Source organism: Emiliania huxleyi (assembly GCF_000372725.1).
Source record: "Emiliania huxleyi CCMP1516 chromosome Unknown EMIHUscaffold_130, whole genome shotgun sequence".
Classification (NCBI taxonomy): domain Eukaryota; phylum Haptophyta; order Isochrysidales; family Noelaerhabdaceae; genus Emiliania; species Emiliania huxleyi.
Genome location: NW_005201286.1, coordinates 127493 through 153638, shown reverse-complemented (window position 1 = coordinate 153638; position 26146 = coordinate 127493). Strand labels below are relative to the sequence as shown.

The 26146-nt window shown below is 65.6% G+C and overlaps 8 protein-coding genes across 8 annotated transcripts; 5 read left to right on the top strand and 3 right to left on the bottom strand.

Annotated features, from left to right (window-relative positions):
- Positions 1 to 888: 888 nt before the first annotated feature.
- Positions 889 to 2526, top strand: EMIHUDRAFT_226129 (hypothetical protein; the record flags this gene model as incomplete). Its single annotated transcript, XM_005788995.1, has 1 exon — positions 889 to 2526. One exon carries the CDS (start codon positions 889 to 891, stop codon positions 2524 to 2526), a length of 1638 nt encoding a protein of 545 aa, XP_005789052.1.
- A 1469-nt stretch (positions 2527 to 3995) lies between these two features.
- On the bottom strand, positions 3996 to 7158 carry EMIHUDRAFT_70636 (hypothetical protein; the record flags this gene model as incomplete). Its single annotated transcript, XM_005788994.1, has 5 exons — positions 3996 to 4487; positions 4638 to 5612; positions 5742 to 5857; positions 6341 to 6422; positions 6697 to 7158. 5 exons carry the CDS (start codon positions 7156 to 7158, stop codon positions 3996 to 3998), a joined length of 2127 nt encoding a protein of 708 aa, XP_005789051.1.
- Positions 7159 to 8648: 1490 nt separating this feature from the next.
- On the top strand, positions 8649 to 10402 carry EMIHUDRAFT_440504 (hypothetical protein). Its single transcript, XM_005788993.1, has 3 exons — positions 8649 to 9329; positions 9406 to 9760; positions 10380 to 10402. The coding sequence occupies exons 1-2, from the start codon at positions 8708 to 8710 to the stop codon at positions 9432 to 9434; spliced, it is 651 nt and encodes a 216-aa protein (XP_005789050.1). The 5' UTR covers positions 8649 to 8707; the 3' UTR covers positions 9435 to 9760; positions 10380 to 10402.
- Positions 10403 to 14646: 4244 nt separating this feature from the next.
- EMIHUDRAFT_57069 (hypothetical protein) lies at positions 14647 to 14994 on the bottom strand (the record flags this gene model as incomplete). Its single annotated transcript, XM_005788992.1, has 1 exon — positions 14647 to 14994. A coding segment is annotated over one exon (348 nt), but the record flags the coding sequence as incomplete, so codon positions are not given.
- A 1951-nt stretch (positions 14995 to 16945) lies between these two features.
- Positions 16946 to 17278, top strand: EMIHUDRAFT_313382 (hypothetical protein; the record flags this gene model as incomplete). The annotated part of the gene is made up of 1 exon (XM_005788991.1): positions 16946 to 17278. The coding sequence occupies one exon, from the start codon at positions 16946 to 16948 to the stop codon at positions 17276 to 17278; it is 333 nt and encodes a 110-aa protein (XP_005789048.1).
- A 75-nt stretch (positions 17279 to 17353) lies between these two features.
- EMIHUDRAFT_362345 (putative endo-1,3(4)-beta-glucanase) lies at positions 17354 to 18376 on the top strand. The gene has a single exon (XM_005788990.1). The coding sequence runs from the start codon at positions 17472 to 17474 to the stop codon at positions 18309 to 18311; it is 840 nt and encodes a 279-aa protein (XP_005789047.1). The 5' UTR covers positions 17354 to 17471; the 3' UTR covers positions 18312 to 18376.
- Positions 18377 to 18454: 78 nt separating this feature from the next.
- On the top strand, positions 18455 to 20005 carry EMIHUDRAFT_226121 (hypothetical protein; the record flags this gene model as incomplete). Its single annotated transcript, XM_005788989.1, has 2 exons — positions 18455 to 19219; positions 19496 to 20005. 2 exons carry the CDS (start codon positions 18455 to 18457, stop codon positions 20003 to 20005), a joined length of 1275 nt encoding a protein of 424 aa, XP_005789046.1.
- Positions 20006 to 22069: 2064 nt separating this feature from the next.
- Positions 22070 to 24095, bottom strand: EMIHUDRAFT_467137 (hypothetical protein; the record flags this gene model as incomplete). The annotated part of the gene is made up of 3 exons (XM_005788988.1): positions 22070 to 22482; positions 22748 to 22849; positions 23163 to 24095. 3 exons carry the CDS (start codon positions 24093 to 24095, stop codon positions 22411 to 22413), a joined length of 1107 nt encoding a protein of 368 aa, XP_005789045.1. The 3' UTR covers positions 22070 to 22410.
- Positions 24096 to 26146: the final 2051 nt, after the last annotated feature.

Sequence of the window (26146 nt, the reverse complement as noted above, 5' to 3'; positions counted from 1 at the left end):
GCCAGACTTTGGCATGCCGCACTTCCAGGAATTTTCTTTGCCAGAGCTCAGAGGTCCGCAGCTTCCAGAGCCGCAAATGCCTCAACTGCAAATGCCCCCACTACCGAGCTTCGATGCGTCTCCCAAACAGCAACCGAAGCGGCCGACAAATTCTACCAAAGCGCAGCCTCCTCCGGCCAACACAGCTGCGACGCCATTGGCCGTCTCTCCCTCGGCCGCTCTCGCCTCCGCCATCGCCGCAGGCGCCATCGCCGTCTCTGCCGACGTCCCCGCCTCCACCATGTCCGCCTCTGCCCTCACCGGCGGCCTGGTGAAAGGAGAGCTTCCGCCCGCCAAGACCTCCTCCTCGCCGCCTCCGGCACCCCACTGGGTCGCAATCTCGAGACTGAGCCCATCCTCACCGCCCCCTCCCCAACCGCCGGAGGAGGCGTACCCATGGCTCCCCTGCCGCCTGCCCGGCGTGGTGTGCTCCGGCGGTACCGACGCCACGGGTCGGTACCCCGTGAATGTCGAGGTGTCCCAATGCTTCTGATTCGTTTGTGCGACGTGTGTTCACCCCTTCTGATTCTGCGAGCTATGCATAGAGCTGGGTCAGTGAGTTGCTGTTGTGTACGTGACGCGTGCTTTATCCGGTGCACCTTGCTACTACCTTCTTCTCTTCCACCTGGTGGTGCGATGGGCTCCCTCCCACGGGGAGATGTCATTTCGCTGCCAGCGGCCCCCTGTAGCATCAGGTGCAAAGGAAAGAGTGGGCTGATAAAAAACCGCGTCGTCCCAGCGACTTCACTGTTCACAGCCGTGTTAAAGAGAAGAAAATATCTGTCTATCGCGCCTTGCGCGGGACGACTCGCTCGCGTTGGCCTCGCCTGATCACTCGCCCTGATCACAATGGCTGCGCCCGGCCCTCTCTACTGCTTGACGATGTTCAGCGTTTTGGCGCTGGCCGCAGCGGGCAAGCACGTCGCGGTCTTTGGCGGCATGATGAGGAGCCACCACCTCACCGTCGTCCCGCTGATCGAGGGCCTGCTCGAGCATGGCCACGATGTCTCTTTCGTGGTGCCAAACACTACGGAGCATAGGTCCTACTTCCCCAAAGGCGTGGGCTCGGCCACGATGGTCTTCCTCGGGACAGAGGACTGGGCTTTTGACACGCTGTTCAGTGGCCCCGAGTACGACTTCAAAAACCTGCCGTGGTACAAGAAGCCACTCCTCTTCGCAAAGGTGCTTTCAACCTACCGATCGACGCTCGACGTGCCGATGTTTAGCATGCATGACGAGCTGGGTCCGTGGCTCGCACGTGCGGGGGTCGATGCGGTGCTCCTCCACGCGGCATCTTTCGGTAGCGTCCCCGTCGTAGCGGCGTCTGGAATCCCATGGGTAAGCTACTTCTCGGTTCCGCCACTGCCTCTGTTCCTCGAGCATGATGACGATCGGGTCTGCCGATATCCCAACTACATGAAGCCGCCTCCGGTCACCGAGCTGAAGCAGTCTCTAGTGGCGCGCGTGAAGAACCACATGGTGTGCCGCTTCCTGCAGACATACATGGTCTTTGCCGACCGCGAGATGCGCGCTCTGTTTGACGCCCGAGGTCTGAGCATGGGAGATGGCCTGCTCCAAATGATCACGAGCGCGCCTTCGCTGATGCTGCTCGGCGGTCCTCCTCTCAGCCACAATGTCGAGCTGAAGGAGAATATCCACGTGCTGGGCGTGATAGACCGGCCCCAGCCGGATGTTATCCCAGCAGGCATGCTCGGCTGGCTCGACGCCGCTCGCGACGCGGGAGCTCCAGTCGTGTACGTGTCGATGGGCACCAAGTACGAGCTTCACGAGAATACCTGCACGAGGCTGAGTGCGCTGCTCGACGAGATGGCGACTTCACTCGGCGTTCGCTTCCTGTGGTCGCTGAGGGCGTCTCAGCAGGAGACGCTCCGTGCGTACCTGCCTGCACAGGGCGAGCTCGTGCGAATCGACAAGTTCACGCCCCAGCCGGAGGTCCTGCAGCACGCCGCCGTGAAGATATTTCTTTCGCACTGCGGCTGGGGCGGCGTGACAGACACCATCAGAGCCGGTATCCCCGTCTTAGGATACCCTGGGATGCAGGACCAGTTCACCAACGCGCGGATGCTTCAGGAGGCCGGCGCCGGAGTGATATTGGAGGAGGACTTCTCAAATCTCGTCGAGAGCACGAAGCTGTTGCTGCATGACCCGACGTTCGCCGCGGCCTCAAAGGCTGCGGGCGAGACCCTCCGTACCTACGGGGGCTTGCCTCGGGCCCTAGAGATCATCGAGGCCGCCGCAGAGGGGACGTACGTGAAGCCGGACGCCGAGGTCCACGCCAAGATGAATGAGGTCGATCCATTCTTTCTAGAGCCGCAGGACCTGGTGCAATGGCTCAGTCTGGCGATATGCGTCGGCGCAATCTCGCTCACGCTCCTGGCGTGTTGCTGCGTCGGCCGCTGCTTCTGCGGGCGCTGCTGCAAGAGAGGAAGCGCGGCAGCCGAGGACCGCGCCAAGAAGCGGCAGTGAGTGTCCAGTGTGAGTCACACACCGTGAGTGAGTGTCGCACTGTCCGAGCACCGAGGGTCCGAGCGTGTGTTGAGTCCGAGCGTGTGTGAGTCCTGTGCCACTCGCTAGCTTAAGGTAAGGTAAGGTAAGGTAAACGTCTCCACACACACAAAGTGGTGGGGCAAGGGGGGGCGACCCTCGCATCTCCACGCCCGGGACACGGGCAGGAGCCCCACGGCATTCAAAGTGCAAGCACCGGCCCGGTGCCGTGGGTGAGCAACCTGCACCCCACTCTCCTACTCCTATAACACAACCCCCACAGCGTGGTCGTCTACGTGTTCAGAAACACCAGCGAGGCGAGGGTGAAGGGGTAAGGGGCTGTGTGGGGCTATCTGTGACCATCTAGCCTGGGGGGTAGCAGGAGGGGGGGCAGAGGGTAAGATATGGGTGAGGCCAGCTACAAGTCGGACGCCCTCCCGTCGTCGGAATAATCCTCGGAGCGGTCGGCGTCCTCGTCGTCGTCCTCGGTCTGCATCGCGTCGCCAGCCGTGAACCTGAACACGGCGTCGGCCGGCGCCGAGGCGCCGGCGGCCGTCATCAGGTGCATGACTATGCGGTCGCGGTATGCCGCATCGATCTCTCCGTGCTCGGCCAGCTCGTTCGCGAGCCAGTCCGAGGCGACGGTCGTCGCCACGGTCCCCTGGGGAACTGTGGCGTACACCTTGCTGGGGCCGCGTCGATACCCGTCGTCCCTCTCCGGGGGCAGCGAGTATTCGACCCCCATTTTGGACCCGGCCTGGCTGCGCGCCTGCGCAGCTGCAGACCGCAGCCCGGCCATCACGTACTGGATGTTCTCGCGCAGCTGCGCCCGCGGGGCCTCCGCGCGCTCGGCCTCGCTCGCGGCGCGCTCGCCAGCCTCCGTCGCCCGGCGCTCCTTCTGCCGGTTCTTCTTGGCCTTGCGTGCCGCGGCTCGAGCCGCGAGCTGCTCCTTGGTGGGCTCCTTCTTCTTCGGCGCGGTGCGCTCGACGTACGAGCGCTCCGCCGCCTGCACCGACTCGCGGTCGCCCGCGGCCTTCTCGTGCTTCAGGTCGACCTCGATGGTCGCGTAGCCAGGCCTTATCACCCTGACACAAGACGCACCGAACAACCTTGCGACACTCACCGCGTCCTCCAGTTGCGCGCGATCGGAGCTATTCCAGCGTCCGCTGCGCATCCCCGGCGGCACGACGGTCTGGCCGGCGCTTGCGCGCCAGCCCCGTCCGCCGCCGGGTCCGCGGCCGCGGTCCCTGTCATAGCTACTACGTGTTGCGCGGTGTGTGTCGCGTGTCGGCTGATTTTTAACCCAAACAAAGTGTGTCGCGAGCGCCAAGAGAATGATCGACTGTACGCCACGGTGCACGGACGCAGCTCGAGGGTTCCCGGTGTGTGGAGGGGGCGAATGTTCATTGCGTTGCGCTGTGGGCGCGCGAGATGTCGAGAGTGGCGCGGAATCACGCCGCCACGGGCCGGCAAGCGTCCAGCGCCCGCGCGAGCACGTCGCGCACGCGCTGCAGCGCGAACTCACTCTCGCTCTCGATGCGCTCGAACGGCAGCGACGCGCCGTGCAGCCGGACAGCGTGGCCGGCGACCTGCAGCCGCCTTGCCCCGCCCGCCTCCTCCTCCTCCACCGCGCCAAACTGCTCTGCGAGCACCCGCAAGGCGAAGTCGAGCCCGCCCCCTGCGCCGCCGCCGCCTCCCTCGCCGCCGCCGCCGCCTCCCGCGGGCTCCTCCGCCGCCGCCACCTCGGGCAACTGCTGGGCCTGCAGCTGCAGCAGCAGCGCCGACACCGCGTCAGCGACTGTGTCGGCGATCGGGTCCGCCTCCCACTCCAGCACCGCCAGGCTGCTCGCCGGCGACACCTCCACCGCCACCAGCCCCTGCACCAGCCACCGGCGTGCCAACGCCGAAGGCCCGCCCTCCTCTGCCGCCTCCTCCCCCGCCTGCTCCCCTCCCGTCTCGACAGCCCCGCCTCCGCCACCACCGCCGCCTCCTCCTCCTTCTCCGCCGCCGCCGCCGCCGCCGCCGCCGCCGCCGCCTCCACCTCCGCCTCCTCCCCCCTCCGCGAGGAGCAGGGCTGGCTGCGGCGGCCCCACCTCAAAGATACGACCGACGGCCGAGAGGAGCGCGGCGGGCGGCCGCTCGAACCGGAAGCGGGGCCGCTGCAGCAGCCGCGTGGTCGCGAGGTCGGTGGCCGTGTGGAGGTCCGCGGGGGCGAGCAGGGTGTACTTGTTCTCCTTGAGCAGGAGAAGCGCCTCGAGCGGCGCGCCGTCCGACGGCTCCTCCTCCGCCAGCGAGCCGACGACACGCGCAATCTTCTCTCCCGGGAAGCGAAGCTGCACGGGCTGGCAGTTCTGAGGCGTCAGGAACTCGACCTCCTTCGGGCTGTACTGCTTGGCGAGCGCGCGGGCGAGGCGCTTCATCTCCTCCTCGCCGCCGTGCACGTGGATGACGTGGCGTGGCCGCGTGGCGGAGATGAACTCGGACGTCTGCGTAAAGTCGGAGTGCGCAGAGAAGGACACGTAGGTGATGGTGAGGTTGACGGCGACCCAGTCGCCGCCGCTCGTCTGGATCTCTTTTGGCTCGGAGAGGAGGTGGTTGGCCAGCGTGCCGACGACGGAGTAGCCCGGCATTACGAGCCCGTTCCGCCGGTCGGAGCACCAAAGCTCAAAGAGCTCCCGAGACAGGCCTTGCTGCAGCATGCCTGGCGACGCCATCACGACCATCGGCTGCGAGTCGTTGAACTGGGCAGACGAGGGCAAGTTGCGCACAAACTCAAACTCCCACGGGTTGCGGCCCGTCGCGTGTGCGTCGCGGATGTTCTCGTTCATCATGTTGATGTACGTCTGGTAGATGCGCATGCAGCGCTTGGCGATGCCAGACGCATAGTACAGAGGCACCTTGTGCAGCTCGGGGTGATCGCGCCAGTAGGCGTCGAGGATGAGCAGCAGCTCCTGCGACCGCCCCAGCGCAAAGACCGGGATGAGGCACTTTCCACCGCGCTGCAAGATCGCGTGCACGGCGGCGGTGAAGCGCAGCTCTCGCAGCTCGCGCGGCTCGTGCGACATCACCTAGACACTTCCGAGACACCTCCGAGACACCTCCTAGGCGAGCGCAGCTCTCGCAGCTCGCGCGTGCGACAGCACACCCCGTACGTCGACTCTAGGAAGTGTCTCGGAAGTGTCTAGGCGACAGCACACCCCGTACGTCGACTCGACGATGAGCACATGCGGCGGGTCCGTCGGCGTCTCGGCACCTGCCGCGGGAAGGGTCGCGGAAGGGTCGCGGAAGGGTCTCGGAAGGGTCTCGGAAGGTTCTCGGAAGGGTCGCGGAAGGGTCGCGGAAGGGTCGCGGAAGGGTCGCGGAAGGGTCGCGGAAGGGTCGCGGAAGGTTCGCGGAACGTGCGCAGACCGGACGGTACCGGGAGGAAGGTTCCGACAGGGTTCGCGGACGGCCCAAGCAAGGGCGGTGGATGTGTCGGCGTCTCGACGCCGAGCGAGCGGCGGCCGGGCTAGGAAGTGTCTCGGGGGTGTCTCGGGGGTGTCTCGGAAGTGTCTCGGAAGTGTCTCAGGAGTGTCTCTGAAGTGTCTCGGGAGTGTCTCGGAAGTGTCTAGGGAGTGTTTAGGAAGTGTCTCGGAAGTGTTCGAAGTGTCTCGGAAGTGTCTAGGAAGTCGCCGAGCAGGTGCCGGTCGGGCTGGCGCGAGAAGTCGCCGGTGTAGAGGACGCGCACGCCGCCAACCTCGATCATGAACATGGCCGCTTATTATTATTATTATTATTATTATATTATTATTATTACCAACCTCGATCATGAACATAGCCGCGCCGAGCACGTGGCCCGCGTTGTAGCACCAGAACCGGATGCCCTTGTGCGAGAGCACCTGGTGGGGTAGGGGGGGGTAGGGTACCGGGCTGGTAGGGGAGGGTTCCCGATGCACTTGTGCGAGAGCACCTGCGTATCTGTGCCAGAGTCGGTGCTACATTGGAGTCGGTGCTAGATTAGGAGTCAGCACCCGAGGCGGTGCCCCCAGGCGGCCGTCTCGCACAGAGTGCCTACGAGTGTGGCACTAGTGTCCGCCTCTGAGAGAGAGTTCAGAGTCTCGAAGAGGCGCCACGGTGTGTCCACCAGAGTGTCCAAGGGAGGCACTAGTGCACGGCGGCCTGGTGGTAGTTGATGAGCTCGATGCGGTCCATGGCGGCGACGAGGTCGGCCTCGTCCCACATGCGGCCGTCGTCGTGCCCGATCTTGACCGAGTCGTGCAGCAGCAGCTTGCACACCGCCTTGGTCGGGTGCGTCATGAAGGTGCGGCCGCCGAAGCCCGTCTTTTGCAGGAAGAATGGGAGCGCGCCGCAGTGGTCCATGTGGAAGTGGGTCACCAGCAGCAGGTCCACCTCCGTCGGGTCGATCTCGTCGAAGAAGGGCAGCGCGTCGTAGCCGGTGCGGCCCGGGTGCACGCCGCAGTCAAACATGACGGTCGAGCCCTTGAATTTGACCACGACGGCAGAGCGGCCGACCTCGCAGCCGCTGCCGAGTGGCAGGACCGTCATCACGTCCTCGCCCAGGCGGACCTCCTGCGGCCCGCCGCTCGCCGCGACGGTGTGCGTCGTGCTGCTCATCGTGTGCCGGCGTGCCGCATGCCAAGAATGAGAAAACCCGCCGATTTTTCTTCTTTTTTGCGAAGGCACCAGGGTGTGCAGGATCGCGGCGAAGCCTCGAGCTGCTCCGTGTTGTGTCCCAGACCTGACCCTCGCGGCCGCCGCCCCCGCAGGCGAAGCATGCTGGCCAAAGCGCTCGTACTGTTCGCTGCGTGCGCGAGCCTGATTCGCGGGTCCGAGGCGTTCTCGCTCGCCACGCCCGCCGCTCGCCACAGCTGCCGCCGGCCCCGCGCAGCCGTGAACGCCGGCCTGTTTGACGGCTTCCAAAAGGCGGCCAAGGAGCGGGAAGCGGCCAAGGAGGCGCAGTGGCAGGCGATGAAGGACATGCAGGCGGCGCGGCGAGACCCAGAGGCCTTTGACAAGGCGACGAAACGCACTCGGTACGTCGCAATGGCTCGAAAAGCGGCGGAGGCGGGCAACCTTCCCGACGGCTGGGGCTGCGCGCAGGACCCCGCCTCGGGAGACACTTACTACTTCAACAAGGAGAAGGGCATCGCGTCGACGTGGGACCCGCCGCTCGACGACATGGTCAAGATCCTCGAGGAGCAGAATGCGCTGTGAGAAGCGGGGCCGGCCCGGTTCCGAGACGTCGGTACCTGTCTCTAAGACTTTTTGATAGCATAGAAATCACGTATTTCAACTTTTCACCCATGCACTCGCTGGTGGATCCATTCCCTCTGCCGGGGTGGATCACTCCAGGCAGCAGACAGCAGACAGGTGCCCCGACGTCTGCACGCGGCCGGCCGGGCGAGAGGCTTGACACGATCCGACCCTGCGACCCTGACGCTGCTGCTCTAGCTATCAGACATGCACTGCTGACTGCTGCCACAATGTGCGACAGTGCTGGCCCACTTGGCGGCCTTCCCGGTCAGTGGTGAGGCGCAGTTCAGAGCTGTCGATGGCGCGATGCCGCACTGACTGGTCCCACATTGGTGACACGAGACCACCACGTTTGCCGGTCCAAGAGAGAGGCACCGGCGCTGTCCTGACTCCTGAGAAGGTGCGTGGTCCCATGCGCGCGAGGCTGTGTAGGCATAGCCTCGAGAGGGCCAGCAGCCAATCCGAGGCGACGCGCTCATTGCGCCAGAAGCGTGCACACGATGGAAGGACACCTTCCTACTGGCCGTACGATCAGGTCGTCACTGTGAATGCTTGATACTAAGGCCGCGAGCTATGCAGGTGATCAATTGTGCATCATGGCACGGTCAGCAGCGCCGACAGGCTGTCGCATGTGCAAAGCATACAAGAAGGGGGAAGGCGCTGTCGAGGTTCGCCGAGCGCGGCGCAGGTTCAGGGAAGCCGCCACCGACGAGCCCGTTGAAAGCCCTCCGGAGTGGATACTCCAACGCGCTCGTCGGTGACGGCGTCCTCCAACCTGCGGCACGCCCCGCACCGTCCGCTGTGCCGCGATTTTTGAATTCTTTTTTTACGCGGCACCGATAGGCTGGCACCGATAGGCTAGCAGACAGCCCAACCCAACCCCACCCCGAACCGCAGCCATCCGTGCCTTATGGACAACCAGCATGATCCCTTCCTCGACCCGTCGCCGCCGCCTCGCGTGGCGTCGTGGCGAGAGACGGCGGCCGGGATCCTCGCGCTGGCGCCTGCCCTGTTCATCGGCCAGCTCGGGTGGGTCGGCATGAAGGTGACAGACACGGCGCTCCTCGGGCACGTGGGCACGCACGCGCTTGCGGCGGCATCGCTCTCTGACCTGTGGACCATGGCCTCGGGTGTACTGATTCAGGGCCGCGTCCTCGGCATATTTGTCGGCAACGCCGTCGGCGCGGCAAAGGCGGGGACCGCGCCGTGGCAGCTCGCCGGCGAGTGGCTGCAGGTGAGCGTTGCGGTGCTCGGCGTGATTTCGTGCTTCGTGATGGGCCTCTGGGCGGCGACGGGCCCCGTGCTCCGCCTCACTCGCGCGGACGCCGCGCTGATCCCCGACGCCTCCTACTTTTCGCTCGTGCTGCTGGCCTGCATCCCGGCGCGGGTGCTCTTCTCGCAGCTGCAGCAGTACCTTTCGGCACAGAGGATCGTCAAGCCGGCCGCGGCCGTCGCCCTCGTCGGCCTCGCGGCCAACCTGCTCCTCGGCTACCTGCTTGTCCTTGGCGTACCTACCGGCCCGTCGCGCTTCGGCGGGTACGGCTCCCTCGCGCCACACCTCCCCACACCTCTCCCCACACCTCCCCACACCTCCGCACACCTCCGCAGGTACGGCTTCCCGGCATGCCCGATCGTGACGAGTGCGGTCGAGTGGCTGCAGCTGCTCGCGCTTGCGGGCCTCTTTTGCCTCTGCCTCGGGTACGGGCGGCAGGGGTGGCCCCAGGCAGTCGGCTGGTGCGGCGTCTCCCCGGCCTTTGTCACGAAATCCCGCGTGCGCGAGTACCTGAAGCTGTACGTCCCCGCCGCCCTCTCCATCGCCTCTGACTTTTGGCGGATGTCTGCGGTCGGCGCGTTCGCAGCGTCGCTCTCCACCCTCGATCTCGCCGTCTTCACCGCATCGTACCGCGTGATGTGGATCTCGCTCGTGCTCACTGGCTCGCTCACCGGCGGAGTCGGGATCAAGGTGAGATAGGGGGGAGGTCTGGGGAGATCTGGGGAGATCTGGGGAGACTTCCTGGCTCGCTCACCGGCGGTGTCGGGATCAAAGGTGGCGCACAAGACACACACACTCACTCACTCACTCACTCACTCACACACACACACACACACACACACACACACACACACACACACACACACACACACACAACACAACACAACAGAACACAACACAACACAACACAACACAACACACACACACACACGACACACACACACACAACAGACACACTCACTCACTCACTCACTCACACAACACACTCGCACTCACACACACACACACACACACACACACAACACAACACAACACAACACAACACAACACAACACAACACACACACACACACGACACACACACACACAACAGACACACTCACACTCACTCACTCACTCACACAACACACTCGCACTCACACAACACACACACAACACACTCGCACTCACACTCTCGCCGCTCACCCACGCGCAGAGAGCCTCGCACTGTGAATGGCGCGGGGCTCCTGCCTTTCAGACGTGGCGTCGCGAGGGCCGCCCGGCCCCACCTACCTCGTGTGTGTGGACAAGTGTGCCGGACCGGACCGTAGGTGGCGCAGGCCCTTGGCGCTTCGCGGCCGCACGACGCGCGCCGCTGCGTCGTTGCCGGCCTTGGCCTCGCGTGCGTCGCCCTCGCCGCCGTCGCCGCTCTCATCCTGGCCGCGCCGCGCCCGCTCGCGGCCATCTTCTCCTCCGACGCATCGGTGCTCGACGCCTTCGTGCGCGCGCGCCTCGGGCCCTGCCTCGCCGCCGAGGCGAGATCGCCCGAGATCACCGAGCGCACTCGAGATCGTCCGAGATTAGGCTCTGCCTCGCCACAATCTCGATGAACCTCGCCGTCGTGCTCGAGGGGCTGCTCATGGCGACCGGCCGCACGCGCGCGGTGCTGCTCGCCGGCCTGGTCGGGTCGTGGGCGGGGCAGGTGCCGGCGGTCGCGCTGCTCGTCGTGTACTGGAGGCGCTCGCTCGGCGCCGTCTACTACGGCGTCGCGGTCGGGTACGCCCTCCTCTGCGCCATCCTCGCCCTCGCCCTCTCGCGGCTCGACTGGGACCTACTAGTCGCAGAGGCGCTCGCGCGCGCCAACGGAGGCGAGGTCTGCCGAGGGACCGCCGAGGCGCCGCGTGAGGCGCAGGGTGCGCAGGCGGCGACGGTTGAGCCGCGTCGTGCGCCGGCGCGGGGCGCCGAGGGAGGCGGCGAGGAGGCGGCGCGCCAGGAGGCCGAGGCCTGACCCCTCCCCGCTGTTCTGCCGATATGAGTTTCCACCATAGAGCATAGTGAACAGATTCAGACATATAGATTGAAACCGAGGCGAAACTAAAAAGAATTGGTCGGTGCACATTGCCAAGGATTCATATTGCCATTGGGGACTTCGATCTTCGTGAACTCGTGAAGCGACCCTACGCGCTACGATTTCATGAGTGAAGGCAAAAGGAAAAGCAGTGTCTCGTCTCCTGGCGGAGCTGCTCGTTCTCCCGCCGCAGAGCCATGTTCTCCTCGTGCAGCTGGTCGAGGGCGCTGACGGTGCTATTGCCTGAAGGTGCGAGGGTGCGCGCCTGCTCCCTGCTGCCTGAAGCGCAACCAACACCCGGGGGCAACGCCAAAAACATCGCGCGCCCGATCTCTACGGAGAGAATGATCTCAGCGGCTGCGCGCGGACTCACTCAGCAGGAAGCAAGCAAGCAGGATTGGTCGGCAGGAGAAATGAATCCTCATTCCGAGTTGCGGCGCGGGATGGACCATACCGAGTATTCAGTCGTAAATCAACTAATATGCCATATGTGTGTCTCCGCTACGTACGAGTAGGCGAGAGGCACCAGTACGGCATCGCCCAGCAATATTCCTCGCGCGAAAGCCACGACGGTCGTTTCAAGCCCATTGACTTCCTGCAGCATGTACTCCGCAGTCTCCATCGCGCTTTGTTGTAAAATTCTTCTTGCTTGCTTGCCTGTGCTGTGAGAGAGAGTTCTCTGTGCGATTTCGGGCCCGGTTGTGGCTTTCAATTTTACGTGTTTGTTTTTGTTGATTCAATTCTTCTCGAGCGAGAATCGAGAAAAGACAAAAGGTGAGACTAACTAACTTAACTGAGACTGTGACAGTAACCAGGCTGAGTCCTGAAGGTGGTTGGCGAGCCCAGGCCGCGGAACCAGGGATTTCCACAGTCCTGAGTCGACGTGGTTGGGCGTTCACAGTCCTAGCCATTGTACCTGGGGGGTAGGGAAATGACGGGACCAGATGACGGGAGACGGGGTCGCTCTACGTCGCGTGAGGCCTGCTGAGTTATTTAGCGTTGCGAGGCCCCGCAGGGATTCCACAACTGACAAGAGAGATTTCGCAATACTAGATCTAACACTCACACATGTCGTTGTTCTCAAGTGCTTGCAGTAGGCCACTGTCTCCGGTGGTACTTTTGTGGCTCGCTCTCTCGTCTTACACTCAGCACTCAGCCAGACGTACCGGCGTTTCCTGCTGCATCGCCTCCTGCTCCTTCCGCCCAATCGTCGCGCCGCTCGTCGCATAGTCCTCGAGCGCCTGCTCAAACGTGCTCCGGAAAGTCCACTCGAACTCGGCCAGCATCTGCGGCACCATCACCTGGTCCGCCTTGCCCGTGAAGCGCGCCTTCTCGATCGCGCGGCACGCCTCGTCGAGCACCTTCTTTGGCGGCAGAGAGCACTCGCGCGCCACCGGCGCCTCCCCTCCGATGTCATACACCTTGGCGCGGCTCGCCTGCGCGCGGCGGAAGCGCTCTGGCAGCGCCTTGCCCTCCTCCTCCGCCTGCCTCTCCGCCGCCGTCAGGTGCGCCAGCACCGTCATTGCGGTCCCCTGCTCGAAGATGCACCAGCCGCGGCCACCATCGCCCTCGTACGGCGTTGGGTTGTACTCTCCCGGTCCGAACCCGGTGGTCGCGCCTGGCGGGAGGTCGATGTTGCGCTGCTGGATGACGGAGGTGCCCGTGACGCTGGCGTAGAAATTCCCCATCACTTTGAGGCCTCGCCCGAACATGGCCTTCTCCTCCTCGCTCTTCTCCTCCCCGTTTGGGCCCTTTTGCGGAAGGCTGCAAAAGTCCCAGAAGAGCCCGGTGTCGCTGGCCGCCGCGTCGGCATCGAGGAAGCGGCGGACGGCGGCGAGGGTAGTGCCGCGAGGGTCCGGGTGAAACACCGTCAGCCAGCCGTACGAGAGCGCTAGGATAGACCGGTCGCCTCGCTCCAGCATCGCCACCGCCTCATCGCAAGGCACAAACGCTTCTGCCGGCATGTCCTGCTGCCTCTTCATGATGACGGCGCCAGAGGCGTCGCGGCCGAGGAAAGCGTCGGAGGCGGGCGACGCCAGCCAGCTGCAGCGGAGCAGCCGCACCGAGCCGTCGCGCAGCCGATCTGCGAGCGAGCCGTCGATCTTGGAGTCGGCGGCGCTGAGGATGGCGGAGAGGTCGACGTCAGCGAGCGCGCGCCGCATCCGCCGCAGCTCGCGGATCGAGTAGACGGCGCCGACGATGAGACTGCTGAGAAGCACGATCGCCATGAGCGCCTTGCTCACTCGCGCAGCGGCAGGGTCGGCGGGGAGCGCGGTGTAAACCATGGCGAGGGCGAGGAAGAGAGCGGTGGTACCGTACAGACACGACTCGAGCGCGTTCTGGAAGCGGAAGGCGAAGGGCAGGGCGCGGCACTGGAGGCGCCAAAAGACGAGCGTGACGGCGATCGCGAGGGCGGCGATGGCGTAGCGGCCGGCGTTGAAGGTCTTGTCTGTGGTCGCATAAAAGAGGACGTTGCTGGCGAAGGCGAGGAGGAGGAGAATGAACTGCCGAAGCCAGATGACGACCTGCCAGCGGGGAGCGTGGCGAGCGAAGCGGCCAACGAGGAAAGCGACATGCCGCTCGAGCCGGCGGGGAGGAATGGGGCGTGTGCCGCAGCAGGCAGAGCCTCCGCACGAGTTCGGGCGCCGCCACACTCCACTTTTGACGCCGCGCTTGAAGGCGCGGACGTTGCCAGAGAAGCGGAGCAAGAGGACCAGCAGCAGCGCACCCAGCACCGCCACCGGCATCGTGCTTTCGAACCCCTTTTGCGACACGTCGAATGTATACCCATCCACGCCAATAGACGCTAAATAGCCAACCACGTAGGCCAAGTAATCGAGCACGAGACTCCATGCAAAGGTGAAGAGCAGCGAGTAGATCAGGCTCAGCACGAGCTCCGCCGTGTCGGCGATGGCGAGCCGGCGGCGGTAGAGGGCGAAGTACTTGACGAGGAGGGGCGCGAGCAGCAAAACAAGCACGGCAAAGGAGGCGTAGAACGTGTACGAATCAAACGCCGAGATCGTGTACCCCTCGAACAAATCCTCTCCCCCAACAAGGCAGCTGGCGCTGGGCAGCATGAGCAGGTCGAGCTTGAGCGCGGAGGCGATTGCGATGAGGGAGCGGGGCCACTCGAGACGCATGCTTGCGATGATGCTGGCCGTCTGGGCGTGGTTGAAGAGGATCGCGGCGGAGGAGACCCACCGCTTGAGGGCCCAGGGGTTGCGGACGACTAAGCGGACGAAGGCGGCGAGGGCGACGATGCCGACAAGAATGCAGACGCCGAGGATGATGAGGCTTGCAGTCTGGTTGTCGCAGACCACGCACTCGTTGGGGTCGGTTACAGATAGCTGCGCGTCGGCAAACGCGCTGCAGCTCCAAGGAGGGACGCCGAGGCACGTGGCACTTCCTACGCCGCGGCAGATGCGGGTGGCAAGATCGTACTCGACCCGGGCCTCACTACTGCGCGGGTACTCGAGTTTGTTGTTGAACAAGTATAGCGCCGCAAGGGAGGCGAGACTGCCCAGCTGCGCAGGGATGGTGCCCGAGATGGACGTGCTGCTCAGACCAAGGTACGTCAACTGCGAGAGCTTGCTCGTCTCCGGAGGGATGGTGCCCGAGATGGAGTTGCTGCCCAGCCGAAGGAACTGCAGCTGCGTGCCCGTCTCCGGAGGGATGGTGCCCGAGATGGAGTTGCTGAACAGGTTAAGCCACTCCAGCTGCGAGAGCTTGCTCGTCTCCGGAGGGATGGTGCCCGAGATGGAGTTGCCGGACAGACCAAGCCTCTGCAGCTGCGAGATGTCACCCAGTTGCGGAGGGATCGTCCCCGAGAGCCCTTGGTTGGACAGACCCACTGTGGTGCCCGTGTAGTTGCCGTCGCACAGCGACGTGCCATACACGCCGGTGGGGCAGCCGGAGAAGCATGGCACGCTGTTGTCGCATATCGTGCCCGCGGCCTCGCAGCGACCCGCCAGCAGGAGGAGCGCGAGCGGGGCGAGGCGCGGCGCCGAGGAAGAGCCAGCCGCCGCCAGCAGCGTAAGAGCGAGTGAGTTTGCCAACGTCATGGCGGGTCATCGCCGGCTGTAGCACGCGTGCTTTGCACCGACGCGGGAGGATGCAGGTGCGGTCGAGGCTGAGGACTCACCAGAGGACTGCAAAAAGGTGCGGAAGGGAGGCGCCGAGTAGTGAGGCGTCTCAGGATTGACCTTCACACTTTTTTTCTCCCGCGTATTTTTTTGTTTTGAATCTCCGCCTCCCCGGCATGAGCGGCGGCGCGAGCCCAACTCTGCTCCCCGATCTGGCGGTGGGAAACCTGGGCTCGCTGCGCGCCGTCCTATCCGGTTGGGGGACGCGCGGCACGTCGCTCACGGCCCAGCTCGACGCGCGGCTCAAGACCGAGAAGCAAGACACGCTGCTCACCTGGGCCGCTCGTCACGGGCAGGCCGAGGCGGTGCGGCTGCTGCTCGAAGCCGGCGCGAGCGCTGGGGGGACGACTGGCGGCGGCGCTTCCGCGCTGTACATCGCGTGCCAGAAGGGCCACCTCGAGTGCGTCCGGCTGCTCCAGCAGGCTGGCGCGGCGGTCAACCATTCCCTGCACGATGGCTTCACGCCGCTGATCATGGCGTGCCAGAAGGGCCACGTCGACATCGTCCGGCTGCTCCTCAAGGCGGGCGCGGCGGTCAAGCAAGCCGAGAAGCAAGGCGGCACGCCGCTGCTCATGGCGTGCCAGCAGGGGCACGTTGACATCGTCCGGCTGCTTCTCGAGGCTGGCGCGGCGGTCGGCCAAGCCCGCAACGACGGCGTCACACCGCTGCTCATCGCGTGCCAGAACAACCACCTCGAGATCGTCAAGCTGCTCCTCGAGGCCAACGCGGCGATCGACCAAGCGACGAACAACGGCTTCACGCCGCTGCTCAGCGCGTGCCAGCAAGGCCACCTCGAGATCGTCCGTCTACTGTGCGTTGCTGGCGCAGCGGTCGGCCAATTCATGGATGGCGGCGTCACGCCGCTGCTCGTGGCATGCCTGCAGGGGCGCGTCGAGATCACCCAGCTGCTCCTCGAGGCCAGCGCTTCGGTCAACCAAGCCAAGGAGAACGGCTCCACGCCTCTATACATCGCGTGCGAGAAGGGCCAGCTCGAGATCGCCCAGCTGCTTCTCGAGGCTGACGCGGCAATCAACCAGGCCGAGGAGAATGGCGTCACGCCGCTGTCCATCGCATGCCAGTTTGGCCACGTCGAGATCGTCCGGCTGCTTCTAGAGGCCAATGCGACGGTCAGCCAAGCCCGCAACAACGGCGTCACGCCGCTGCTCGCTGCGTGCCACCAGGGCCACCTCGAGGTCGCCAAGCTCCTCTCCTCCTACGGCGCCTCCCGCGCCGCAACGCCCGCCGGAACGCTCGAGGAGCTCGCGAACTTCCAAGGCCACGCCGACCTCGCCGCTTGGCTGGTCGCCAGCCGCGGCTGGACGCCGCTCCAGCACCTCGAGGCATGCCCGAGACTAGCGGCTGAAGTAGCGTGAGTGCATTGTCCTCACGCTCACTGTCCCTCCTCCCGCAGGCGCTCACCGTCGACCGGGCGCGGGCGCTGCTGCGCGGCGACGCGGACTCTTCAGCCGGCGAGCCTTCGGCCCTCGAGCGGGCGCGCGTCCTCTGCTCGTGGAGCGAGTCGGATCCGACAGCTGCGGCTGTCGGTTCCACAGTCGCGATCCACTCTCTCGTCTCGCGGCCCTCGCTGAACGGCAAGGTCGGCGTCGTCGTCTCCGCGAGCGCTTCGACGGGACGCTTCGGCGTGCGCGTGGCGGGCGAGGCCAAGGCCCTCGCACTGAGGCGCGCCATGGTCTCTTCCCCACTCGCCGGATGCTCTCTCTCTCGACACCCCACGCCTCTGCCCTCCCTCAGGCCGGCCAACCTGGAGCCAGCGGCCGCGGCAGTGGAGGTGGGCAGGCTCATCCTCAAGGCGGCGGAGTGGTCGCCGCAGTCCCACGAGCTCTTCCCGGAGGCGGCCCGCAAGCGGGCGGTCGCGGTGATGCGGCTGGGCTACCTGATCGCGTGGGACGAGGAGCGCTTCGACAGCCGCGAGGGAGCGGCTCCGGAGCTGGCGGACCTCTGGCGCGGCTTTGTGCTGCCAAGGGTGGTGGCGCCGCCAGACGCACCGCGTTCCGCATGATACAACGGCGTGTCTGACCGAGGGGGAAAGAAACCTGCCAGTAAGTGTTGAAAAAAGAAACAATGGCGCCGCGGTCTGCGGCCTCCTGGTTCCCGACCAGCTGCTGTAGACAAGCAGCCACGCCAAACCTGCAACGAGTTGGAAGACTAGATCCTGCCTTCGGGTCGGCAGCCACGCCAAACTGCCACGAGCGATGCTCCTTCGCTCCTCGTCTCTTCCGGCGCTCTCGCGCACCGCCAGACGCGCCCTGTCGGGCAGCTGCTGCCCTCCGGGGGCCCTGCCCGCGCTGGCTGCCGACGAGGACCGGGAGCTGGACGGCCAGGTGATCCAGCTTGATGACGTGAACCACTATGTCGTGGCAGCAGAGGGAACGGCCCGCGGCGGCCTCATCGTCGCGTACGACGTGTTCGGCTTCTCTGGCGGGCGCATCAAGAGCGTGTGCGACTCCTTTGCGAAGTGCGGCTTCAACGTGATCATGCCCGACGTCTACACCGGAACCGAGATCAACGGCTTCGGTGGTCTGGACGGCTTCATGTCTGGCGCCGAGGAAACGGTGGGCTGGATCTCGGCGCAGAACCCCGCCAAGTACATGCCGATGCTGGAGGGATGCAAAGCGTTCCTGGCCGGCGAGATGGGGTCCGCCAACGTCGGCGGATTCGGTTTGTGCTGGGGTGCCGTTCCCGTGTTCCACGCCGCCGGTGCTGGCATCATCCGCGCCGGCGTTTCTGCGCACCCCTCGCTGCAGGCCGCGGGCTTCTATGGCGAGCCGGGGCAGCCCGGCGAGTTCGCGGCGAAAACCGGCAAGTGCCCGATGCTGCTCCTGCCGGCGCAGGAGGACAGCCTCGATGACTACGGCGAGGAGGGCGCGGTCACCGCGGCGGTGAGGGATCTCGGGTTCGCGTGCGTCTCCCATCCCTTCCCCGAGATGCACCACGGTTTCGTGGCCCGGGGCGACACGAGCGACGCGGCGACGGCCAGAGACGTGGAGACGGCTCTCCAGATCTCGGCTGACTTTTTTGCCGAGCACCTGTGAATTGAATATCAAGGGTGGAAGGATCTGCCCGTCCAAAAAACGCCTGTCTTGGGCCAAACAAGACGGACAGACCCCCTACCTGTATGCAGCCGGAACCCAGGGTCGGGTTAGCGCGCGTGTCGATCGCACACACGAAGCTTATGATGAGAGAGGAAGTCCGCACTAAGGGCTTCGCCGCTCGCCTCTACAACTTTTGCATGGGCAAATTCATTGGTACCGCGACAGTGACCAGCACCGCGACGGAGGCAGACGGAGTGGTCGAGCCGGTCTGCGGCGGCGGAGGCGAGGGTGACGGCGAGGCCTCGCGCTGCGCCGTTTGCGCCCACTCCTGTGCGATTGTCTGCGGCGGTGAGGAGGCCTCGCTGACAACCTCGGCGGCGCAGGCATGCTCGCCAACACCGCCCGCGGGCAGCCCTTCAGCTGCCCACGTGCTGTCGTCTCTTGACGGCGGTGGTGGGCTCTCCAGCGCCGACGGCGCCGATGATGCGGCGCTGCCCCTGCTCGACCCAAAAAGCCGGGCAGTGGAGGGCCTCCGCGCCATGATGTCCAACCCTGAAAAGTACGCCGCTCCGCCGGTCACGCTCACGGTCGCCGACGCGGTGCAGATCTACTGGCTCTTCACGCGCAAGCATAGGGGTATCGGGCAGCCGCTGTGCCCCGAGCTCGCGAAGCACGGCCAGCCCGGCTTCTACACCGCCCTCGCCTCGCTCTCCGCGGGCAAGTTTGTGCATGTGGACGCGCGCGAGTGCCGCTCGCTGCTCGGGGTGCTCACGAGCACAGGATCGCCGCGCTCCGCCACGGGCCTCCTTCCGCTGGCTATGGCACTCCGGAGAGCAGCCTTGCTGTCGGCCGAGTACACTGCGCCGCTCCGGTACGACTTTGGCAAGGGCAGATTCGGAGGGCGCGCCGTCTTGGGGAAGCGGACGCGAGGCGCGGCAGACACCGGGCAGGAGGAGAGGCGAGGCGGAGGCGGGTGGCGCGGCGGCAGCAGCAGCAGCGGCGGCGGCGGCGGCAGCAGCGGCGGCGGCGGCGGCAGCAGCAGCAGCAGTAGCGGCGCGCTGCCATCCTCCTCGAGCAACGCTACGCCCTTGCCGCCCGATCAGCAGCCAGAGGCGGCGGGGGAGGACGACGAGGTGGAGGCGGAGGCGGAGGTGGAGCAGGAGGAGTCGGAGGCGTCGGATGAGGCGGCGATGAGCGAGGACGAGGTGGAGGAGGTGGCGCCGCCGCTTCAAAGCTCCGCCGCTGCCGCTGATACGCTCGAAGGCGGCGACGTGCAGATCTCCGCTGCATCAGGCGCCCGTCCGTCGATAGTCGCCATGAGATGCCCTGTCTCACCGAATGCAGCACTATGCTGCACAGGCTTGCTGCCCGAGCACCTGCCGCACCAGCGGGCGCTCTGCCCGCTCCACCCCTTCCATGCAACCGAGAGGCTGGTCGCGGCGCCAGTCGATGGCAACGAGGCGGCTTGCCCCAACTGCTACTGCCTCATCTGCGACGCGCGCGTGTCCGAGTGCCGCCACTGGCGGGGCGGCGACCCAGCGCATTGCAACGCGCACGGCGACAGCGCATTCTGGCGCCAGAAGCGCGTCAACGCCAAGCGGCAGCGCACGCGGGCGATGCGGGCAGCGCAAGCGTCGGTCGACCCGCAGCTTGCGCTGCCTTCTCGATCTGGTCTGAGGAGCGGGCTTGGGTGAGAGTGTTCGAGCGTCAGCGTGCGCGTAGGGCGGCGCACCGGCGGGCTCTCCGCGCACACAGTCGGTGCGCATTATGGCACTCCGGCTGTGCATTATGGCACTCTGTGGACTGTGTGCTAGTCTCCCGGTCGACCAGGGACCGACCACGACGCACGAGCGAGGTACAAAAAAAACTCTGACATTTTACGAACTCCTTGGCGACGCGCGCGCCGCGTCGCCAAGGCTCAGCGACCTCGGTCGTACAATCGGCCGGCTGCGCGGGTTTTCGGCGAGTTTCCCGCGCACCGGCCACGACGGACCAACCAGACCAAAAATCGCGACGCTCGCGCGCAAAAATCAGCACGGAATCAACGCTCACGACGCTCTCGATGATCTCGATGATTCGAGGATTTGAGGATGGTGAGGGGTGAGGGTGAGGTGTGCCCCCCCCCTCCCCCCCCGCCCGGCCTCGAACCCGCAGCCAACCGGCCCGAATGCGAACCTCTGACCGCTACGCCAGCCACCAATGCACAAACCTCGACGCCACAAATTTCTGAACCCCATACACCCATGCACTCAGCTCACAATCAGCACCCTACACAGTATGATTCCCGCGCGTCTCGCGCCCCAACTGACAACTCACCATTGTCCCTCGGACACCACTCTCCAGCCGCGCTACTTTCGCCCACCCACCGCTCTCGCATGACATCTCGACAATCCTCATCTCTGGCCCCAAGACTCCTAACCACTTCCCCTGCTCGCCCAGGACCACGAAGCGCCGCCCGCGCGCCCATTACCCCCCAATCAACCCACGCTGTCCCTCAATCGCCACCCGCCAGATGTACTGCCCTCGCCCACCCAATACTCTCACCCTCCTAACCCGGACAGTCCAGGTACAGGAAAAGCGGGGAGCGGGGCCCGATCCAAGGAGCACCCCGTCGGCCCGGGAGGGCTGTGAATTTCGGCGCGGGCGGAAGGCTGCCTGCAGACGCTCAGCCCCTGGCTGAGCTGCCGAATCCTCCCGGCTAATCCCCTGACCTGCCGCCTGAAACGGGACAACATTACACCACCTCACACACACTCCCCCCTCAGGGCTAAGCAGTGCGCAAGTCCACCCGAACTCTAGGCGAGGCGTCGACCACTCCTTCGGAATAGCTCTGTCAGTGGCTGCACTAGACGCCCAGTGATGGCGCGCGGCGCGGGCGGATGACTGGAAGAGAAAATGCGGAGATGCTAGCTCGCAGGTAGATGTGCTCAGCCAAGGGTCGGGGATGAGGGGAATGTGTCAGTGTGAGGGGTGCACCAACCGCAGAGCGTTGTGTTTTGCCTTTGAAAACTGAACAGTTTTTTTTCACGAGCGAGGTACGGCAATCGGCACATGGGGCATGTGCGAAGATAAAAAGAATTTTCGTTCGCTCAGTGCTGTCTGCTGTATATCACATGACCAACGAGGCAATCGTCAGGCGCGAGTCATCTGGGGCCCCACAGTCGCTGTGCAGCGAGAGAGATCGAGCTCTAAACACGCACAAGGCTTTTTGATTCCTGGGTGTGCGGGCCGGAAGTTCGAGCCCCGCCCCGCCCGCCCCCCCCGCCGCCCACCCTGCCTGCCGCTCTCCCGCTCAGATGCCCCTTGCCCGCCATGCGGCGGCGGGGCGCGTCGGGCTTCGGCGGCCTCCGGCGGAACGGCTCGTGGTGGAAGTACTTTGGCCTCCGGTCGAACTGGACGTGCAGCCATGGCACACCTGTCCCCTCGGTCGAGACCCACGTCGGCGCTTTGTCGCATTCTTCCACGTCTCGCGCTCACGCTGAGAAAAATATTCTGAAACGGCGTGCAGCAGAGTCGCCGACGAGTCGGTCCGCGTGCCTCCTCGTGTCGCGCATCGTTCTCACCCATCCATAAACTCACTTTGGCCTCACTGAAGCGATGCCTCAATCCCGAATCCTCAGATTTTAGATTAGGACGCTGCGGACCCTCTAGCAGCGGCCGGGCCCACAAGTGAACCCTCAAGCGCGGCTCAACCCCCAAGAGCGGTGTCGGGCGGGCAGTCGGGGGGCGCGAGAGCTGCGTGGCCGACCGCCCCGAGATCCAGTCGCGATATCGTATCACATACGACGAGCGCGGTGCATCCATGTACAAAAAAACAGAGAGTACAAATAGCGTCTACCAGCGCGTGCCCCAGATGCTGTGCATCCTGCATGCACCTGGCACGCGCCCGGCCCCGAGTCACCGCTGCATGGAGAGACGCCGACCGATGCGGGAAGGGGGAGGGGCTCGGATGTCGAAAGAGGGTACAGTGCCCGCGCCGCACCGAGGAGGATAAGGCTCGAAGGGAAGCGACTCTTCGGCAGCCGGAGAGCCGTCTGACGGAGGCCGGTCGTGCATCGGCGCGTCGGCCGTAGAGGCCGTAGGGGCGTCGGGGCGGCCTTCAGCTAGTCGTGTGCCTCAGGTCCATGCCGGGCGGCAGCCCGCACTCTGCAAAGTGGGGCGTCGAGGTCGCCTGCGGGGGAAGGACAGTGCGGTGAGCCAACCTCCTCCCCACGCTAGTGCGGCCGGCGCCGGCGCGTCTCCACGCCCCGTGGCATTGAACGGTGCAGGGTCGTCCGGTGCACGTGTGCGTGCGTGCGTGTGCGGTCTCGGCGTGCTTCCCTTGGCAGGGCGAGTGGCGGCGGGGGGGCAGACCCATCGGCCGGTGACAAGTGGGTCCTGTCTCTAGCCTCGGTGGGGGGGGGGGGCTCGTCGCGACGTGTCTTCTCTCTTTTGGCCTGCAGGTGCGAGGTCAGGAACGCGAAGGCCTCGTCCACGTCGTCGGTGAAGAGCAGCTCGTCGACGTCGCGCTGGTTGATGGTGCCCGAGTCGGCGAGCGCCTGACGAGATACGGCGAGAGGTGGCGAGAGGTGGCGAGAGGTGGCGAGAGGTGGCGAGAGGTGGGGAGAGGTGGGGAGAGGTGGCGAGAGATGGCGAGAGGTTGCGAGATGTTCCGACGGCGAGCGCCTGACGGGCACTCAACTCGGCACCTCCTCCTTTTGCGTCGAGTCCTCGGTCGAGAGGCGAGGCGAGGGCTTTCGACAGGGAAGCAGGGCTCGCCAGCTCTCTGCGCATCTCTGCGCATCTCTGCGCATCTCTGCGCATCTCTGCGCATCTCTGCGCATCTCTGCGCGGCGCCTGCCAGTTGACCACCTCCTGCCAGAACTGCTTTCCGAAGAGCACCACCGGCAGCCCCGACTGCATCTTGCCGGTCTGCTTGAGCGTCATCAGCTCGAAGAGCTCGTCGAAGGTGCCAAAGCCGCCGGGCGCAACCACGAGCGCCTGCATGTGGTAGGCCATCGAGAACTTGCGCGTGAAGAAGTAGTGGAACTCGAAGGCCAGCTCCGGCGTGACGTACGGGTTGAGCCCCGTCTCGAACGGCAGCGTGATCCCCATCCCGACCGACTTGCCGCCCGCGTCATGCGCGCCGCGGTTGGCCGCCTCCATGAAGCCCGGCCCGCCACCGGTACACACGTAGATGCCGGGCGCGTCCGCCGGGCGCGGGTAGGCGTCGTCGGTCGAGTGCGGCAGGTAGGCTGACTTGCGCCCCCCGGCTGGCGACTTGCGCCCCTCCTCGATCAGCCGCGCCGTGGTCGCGCGCGAGACGCCCGAGACCTGGTTGGCGAGCGAGTACTTTGTCTTGATCGACCACTCCGTCACGCGCTGCGCGAGCTGCCGGATCTTCTCCATGTACTCGCACATCCACTCTGACTTTTGCAGCCGCTCGAGCGTCCCGCGTGCGAGCGCCTGCTCGCTTGACCCGTCGGGCGCCTCCGCCACCGCCTTCCGGCTCTTGGCGAGGGCGTCGTCGTACTGAGCGCGGTCCTTGGAGCGGGCGGAGCCGAAGAACATTATTGTGGCGCGTATGCCGTTGGCGCGGAGCCGCTGCATCGTCTCCTCGTACTCGCACAGGATGCGCAGGTGCCGCGCGTGCGAGGAGGAGAGGAACGCCTCGTTCTTGTACGCCTTGGTGACCGGGACCGCAGGCCGGTCCCAGTCCGAAGGGTCCCTGTGGTACATCGGCTTGGGCTCCTCAGTGGTCGAGGTCGCCTCGGCGACGCCAGGCAGCTTTCCGAGGTCGGACATGTTTGTTTCGCCGAGTTTTTTATCCGGGGTGCTTTTCTTTAACAGTGGCCAGGGGCGGGGCTTGCATTTTTGCCGTCGTCGCCAGTCGCCCCCCCAAACGCTACAGCGGGGGCGGCGGCGGCGGCGGGGGCGGCGGCGGCGGCGCGACGGGGTGGGTGGGGTGTGGGGAGGTGCTGCTGTGTGCGCGCTGCGCGTGCGCGCACCGCACACCATACTCGAGTACGGCGGGAAACAGACGGCGAGGGGGGCGCGGCGGCAGCGGCGGCAGAGCGCGCGCGCGCGGCGCGCGCGACGGAGGGGCGGAGCAGCGACCGCGCGCGCGGTCGCTGCTCCGTCTATCCCGGAGCGCCGTCTGCGCGGGGTGCGCGTCAGGAGAGGGGGCAAGCGTGGCGGCGCGGGACGCGCGGCGGCGGCGGCGAGCAGCCGAGCGCTCCGTGCGCGGTGAGGCGGCCGGGCGAGGGCGCGGCGGGTGACGGGGGAAGGGAGCAGCCGGGCGACGAGAGGTAGGAGGTGCTCGCCGGCGAGCGCTCCCGCGCCTGCGGAGGGGCAAGGCCTGAGGGCGGGCGGGCGGGCGGGCGGGCGCGGGGGGGGGGGGGGATAAACGCTGCGCCGCCCCCGCACCAGCGACACCGGCCGCGGCTCGCCTCCACGCGCCGGCTCGGAAGAGGGGCTGTCGGCGGCGCAGCAGAGCGGCACGCCTCGGCGCTCGAGCCGCCGACAGCCCCACTCCTCGACGTGACGGCCGCTCCCGGAGCCAGCCGGTGCGCGCCCGACCCACGCCCCCTCTCGCACCCCTCCGACCCCCCCTGCGCGGCGCAATCGCCCGCTGTGCGCCGGCTCGAGCGCCTATTGCCAAATCGCGACGTTTGAGCGCAGCGCACGCGTCCCACACGTCACGCGCGCGCAGGAGAGCGTGCGGCACAGCTGTAGCGTGTACTCGCCGAGGGCATCGCGCCGAAAACCCCGCGCATTCCGCCCCAGCAGAGGCTGCAGCCTCTGCGACAAAAACACCACTGTAAAACGGTGAGTACTTGGGGTTGAGTGGGCTTGCTTGCTCCCTTAGCCGGGAGCAAAAATGCAAGAATACGTTCATGGACCTCGCCCAAGCACAGGCCACCGCCGACTTGGAGGGCCTGGTGCTCGTGTGCTGCGCTGGAAACTCAACTGGGTTCAAGGGTGTTCGAGCGCGTGTGGCAACGGATTTCTAGGCTCCTACGAGGATCCCGTTGGGAGGCGGGGAAAAAGAAGGGAAAGAATTCTTGATCTTTTATCGTAACCCGATGCCGAGCGTCTGGCCAACTGGGTGCGCTTCTTACTTAGCTCCCCGGTCCTGGGCGTGAGGTTGATGACTGCACTCCAAGTGCTCCTTACGACTACGTCGTTACTCGACTAAGTCGAGGGGGGGGACGTCGGGCCGCCCAAAGCCCGCCTCAGGCACTCTCTCTCCCTAACCTCCTAGCCTTCTCCCGGTCCCGCCTACCGTACGGGGTGTGGAGGCGGTGAGTTGACCAGGGGTTGTGCGCCGGGCCCTCCTGCTCGGCTCCAGCCAGTAGACAAGTCTTGTCATCAACAGAGGAGATGGATCTGACCTCGGGGCCCCGATGTGACCAAGCGCTGGTACTGTGGTTTTACCTCCCAGCCACGGTCTCACAGTGTGCCGGCAGTCGCCGAGCAGTTTGTCGCTCACACAAGCCGCAGCACAAGTGACTGAGGGCCAGTGAGGGCGAGCCCATCGCTGTCACAGCTGTGGCAGCCGCACAGTAGGCTGTGCCATCTGTGCAGAGCGTGTGAGCAGCAGAGGAGCTGCACTCCAGGGGGTTCAGTCGCAAAGAGATGCATGCCACCGAGAAGGCGCTGTGCCGCTGTCGAGGTTCGCCGAGCTTGGCGAAATCCGGGGACGCCGTTACCGACGAGTGCGTTGGACTTTTCAGTCCGGACAAAGACGGCTACACGCACACGAGCCGCGGTCGTGTACCCGTCTTAGCGGCGAGGCGCGGGAGAGCCGCCGTCTGTGTGGCGAAGTCGTGGCGGGCGCGTCCCCGGATCGTCGT

What these genes read in the sequence shown, in the direction of transcription:
- EMIHUDRAFT_440504 (XM_005788993.1), top strand. Translation starts at nt 8,708, where the DNA reads ATGGACAACCAGCATGATCCCTTCCTCGACCCGTCGCCGCCGCCTCGC. An exon ending in TACCGGCCCGTCGCGCTTCG is followed by an intron (nt 9,330 to 9,405) that starts GCGGGTACGGCT and finishes ACACCTCCGCAG; the next exon opens with GTACGGCTTCCCGGCATGCC.
- EMIHUDRAFT_362345 (XM_005788990.1), top strand. Translation starts at nt 17,472, where the DNA reads ATGCTCCTTCGCTCCTCGTCTCTTCCGGCGCTCTCGCGCACCGCCAGA.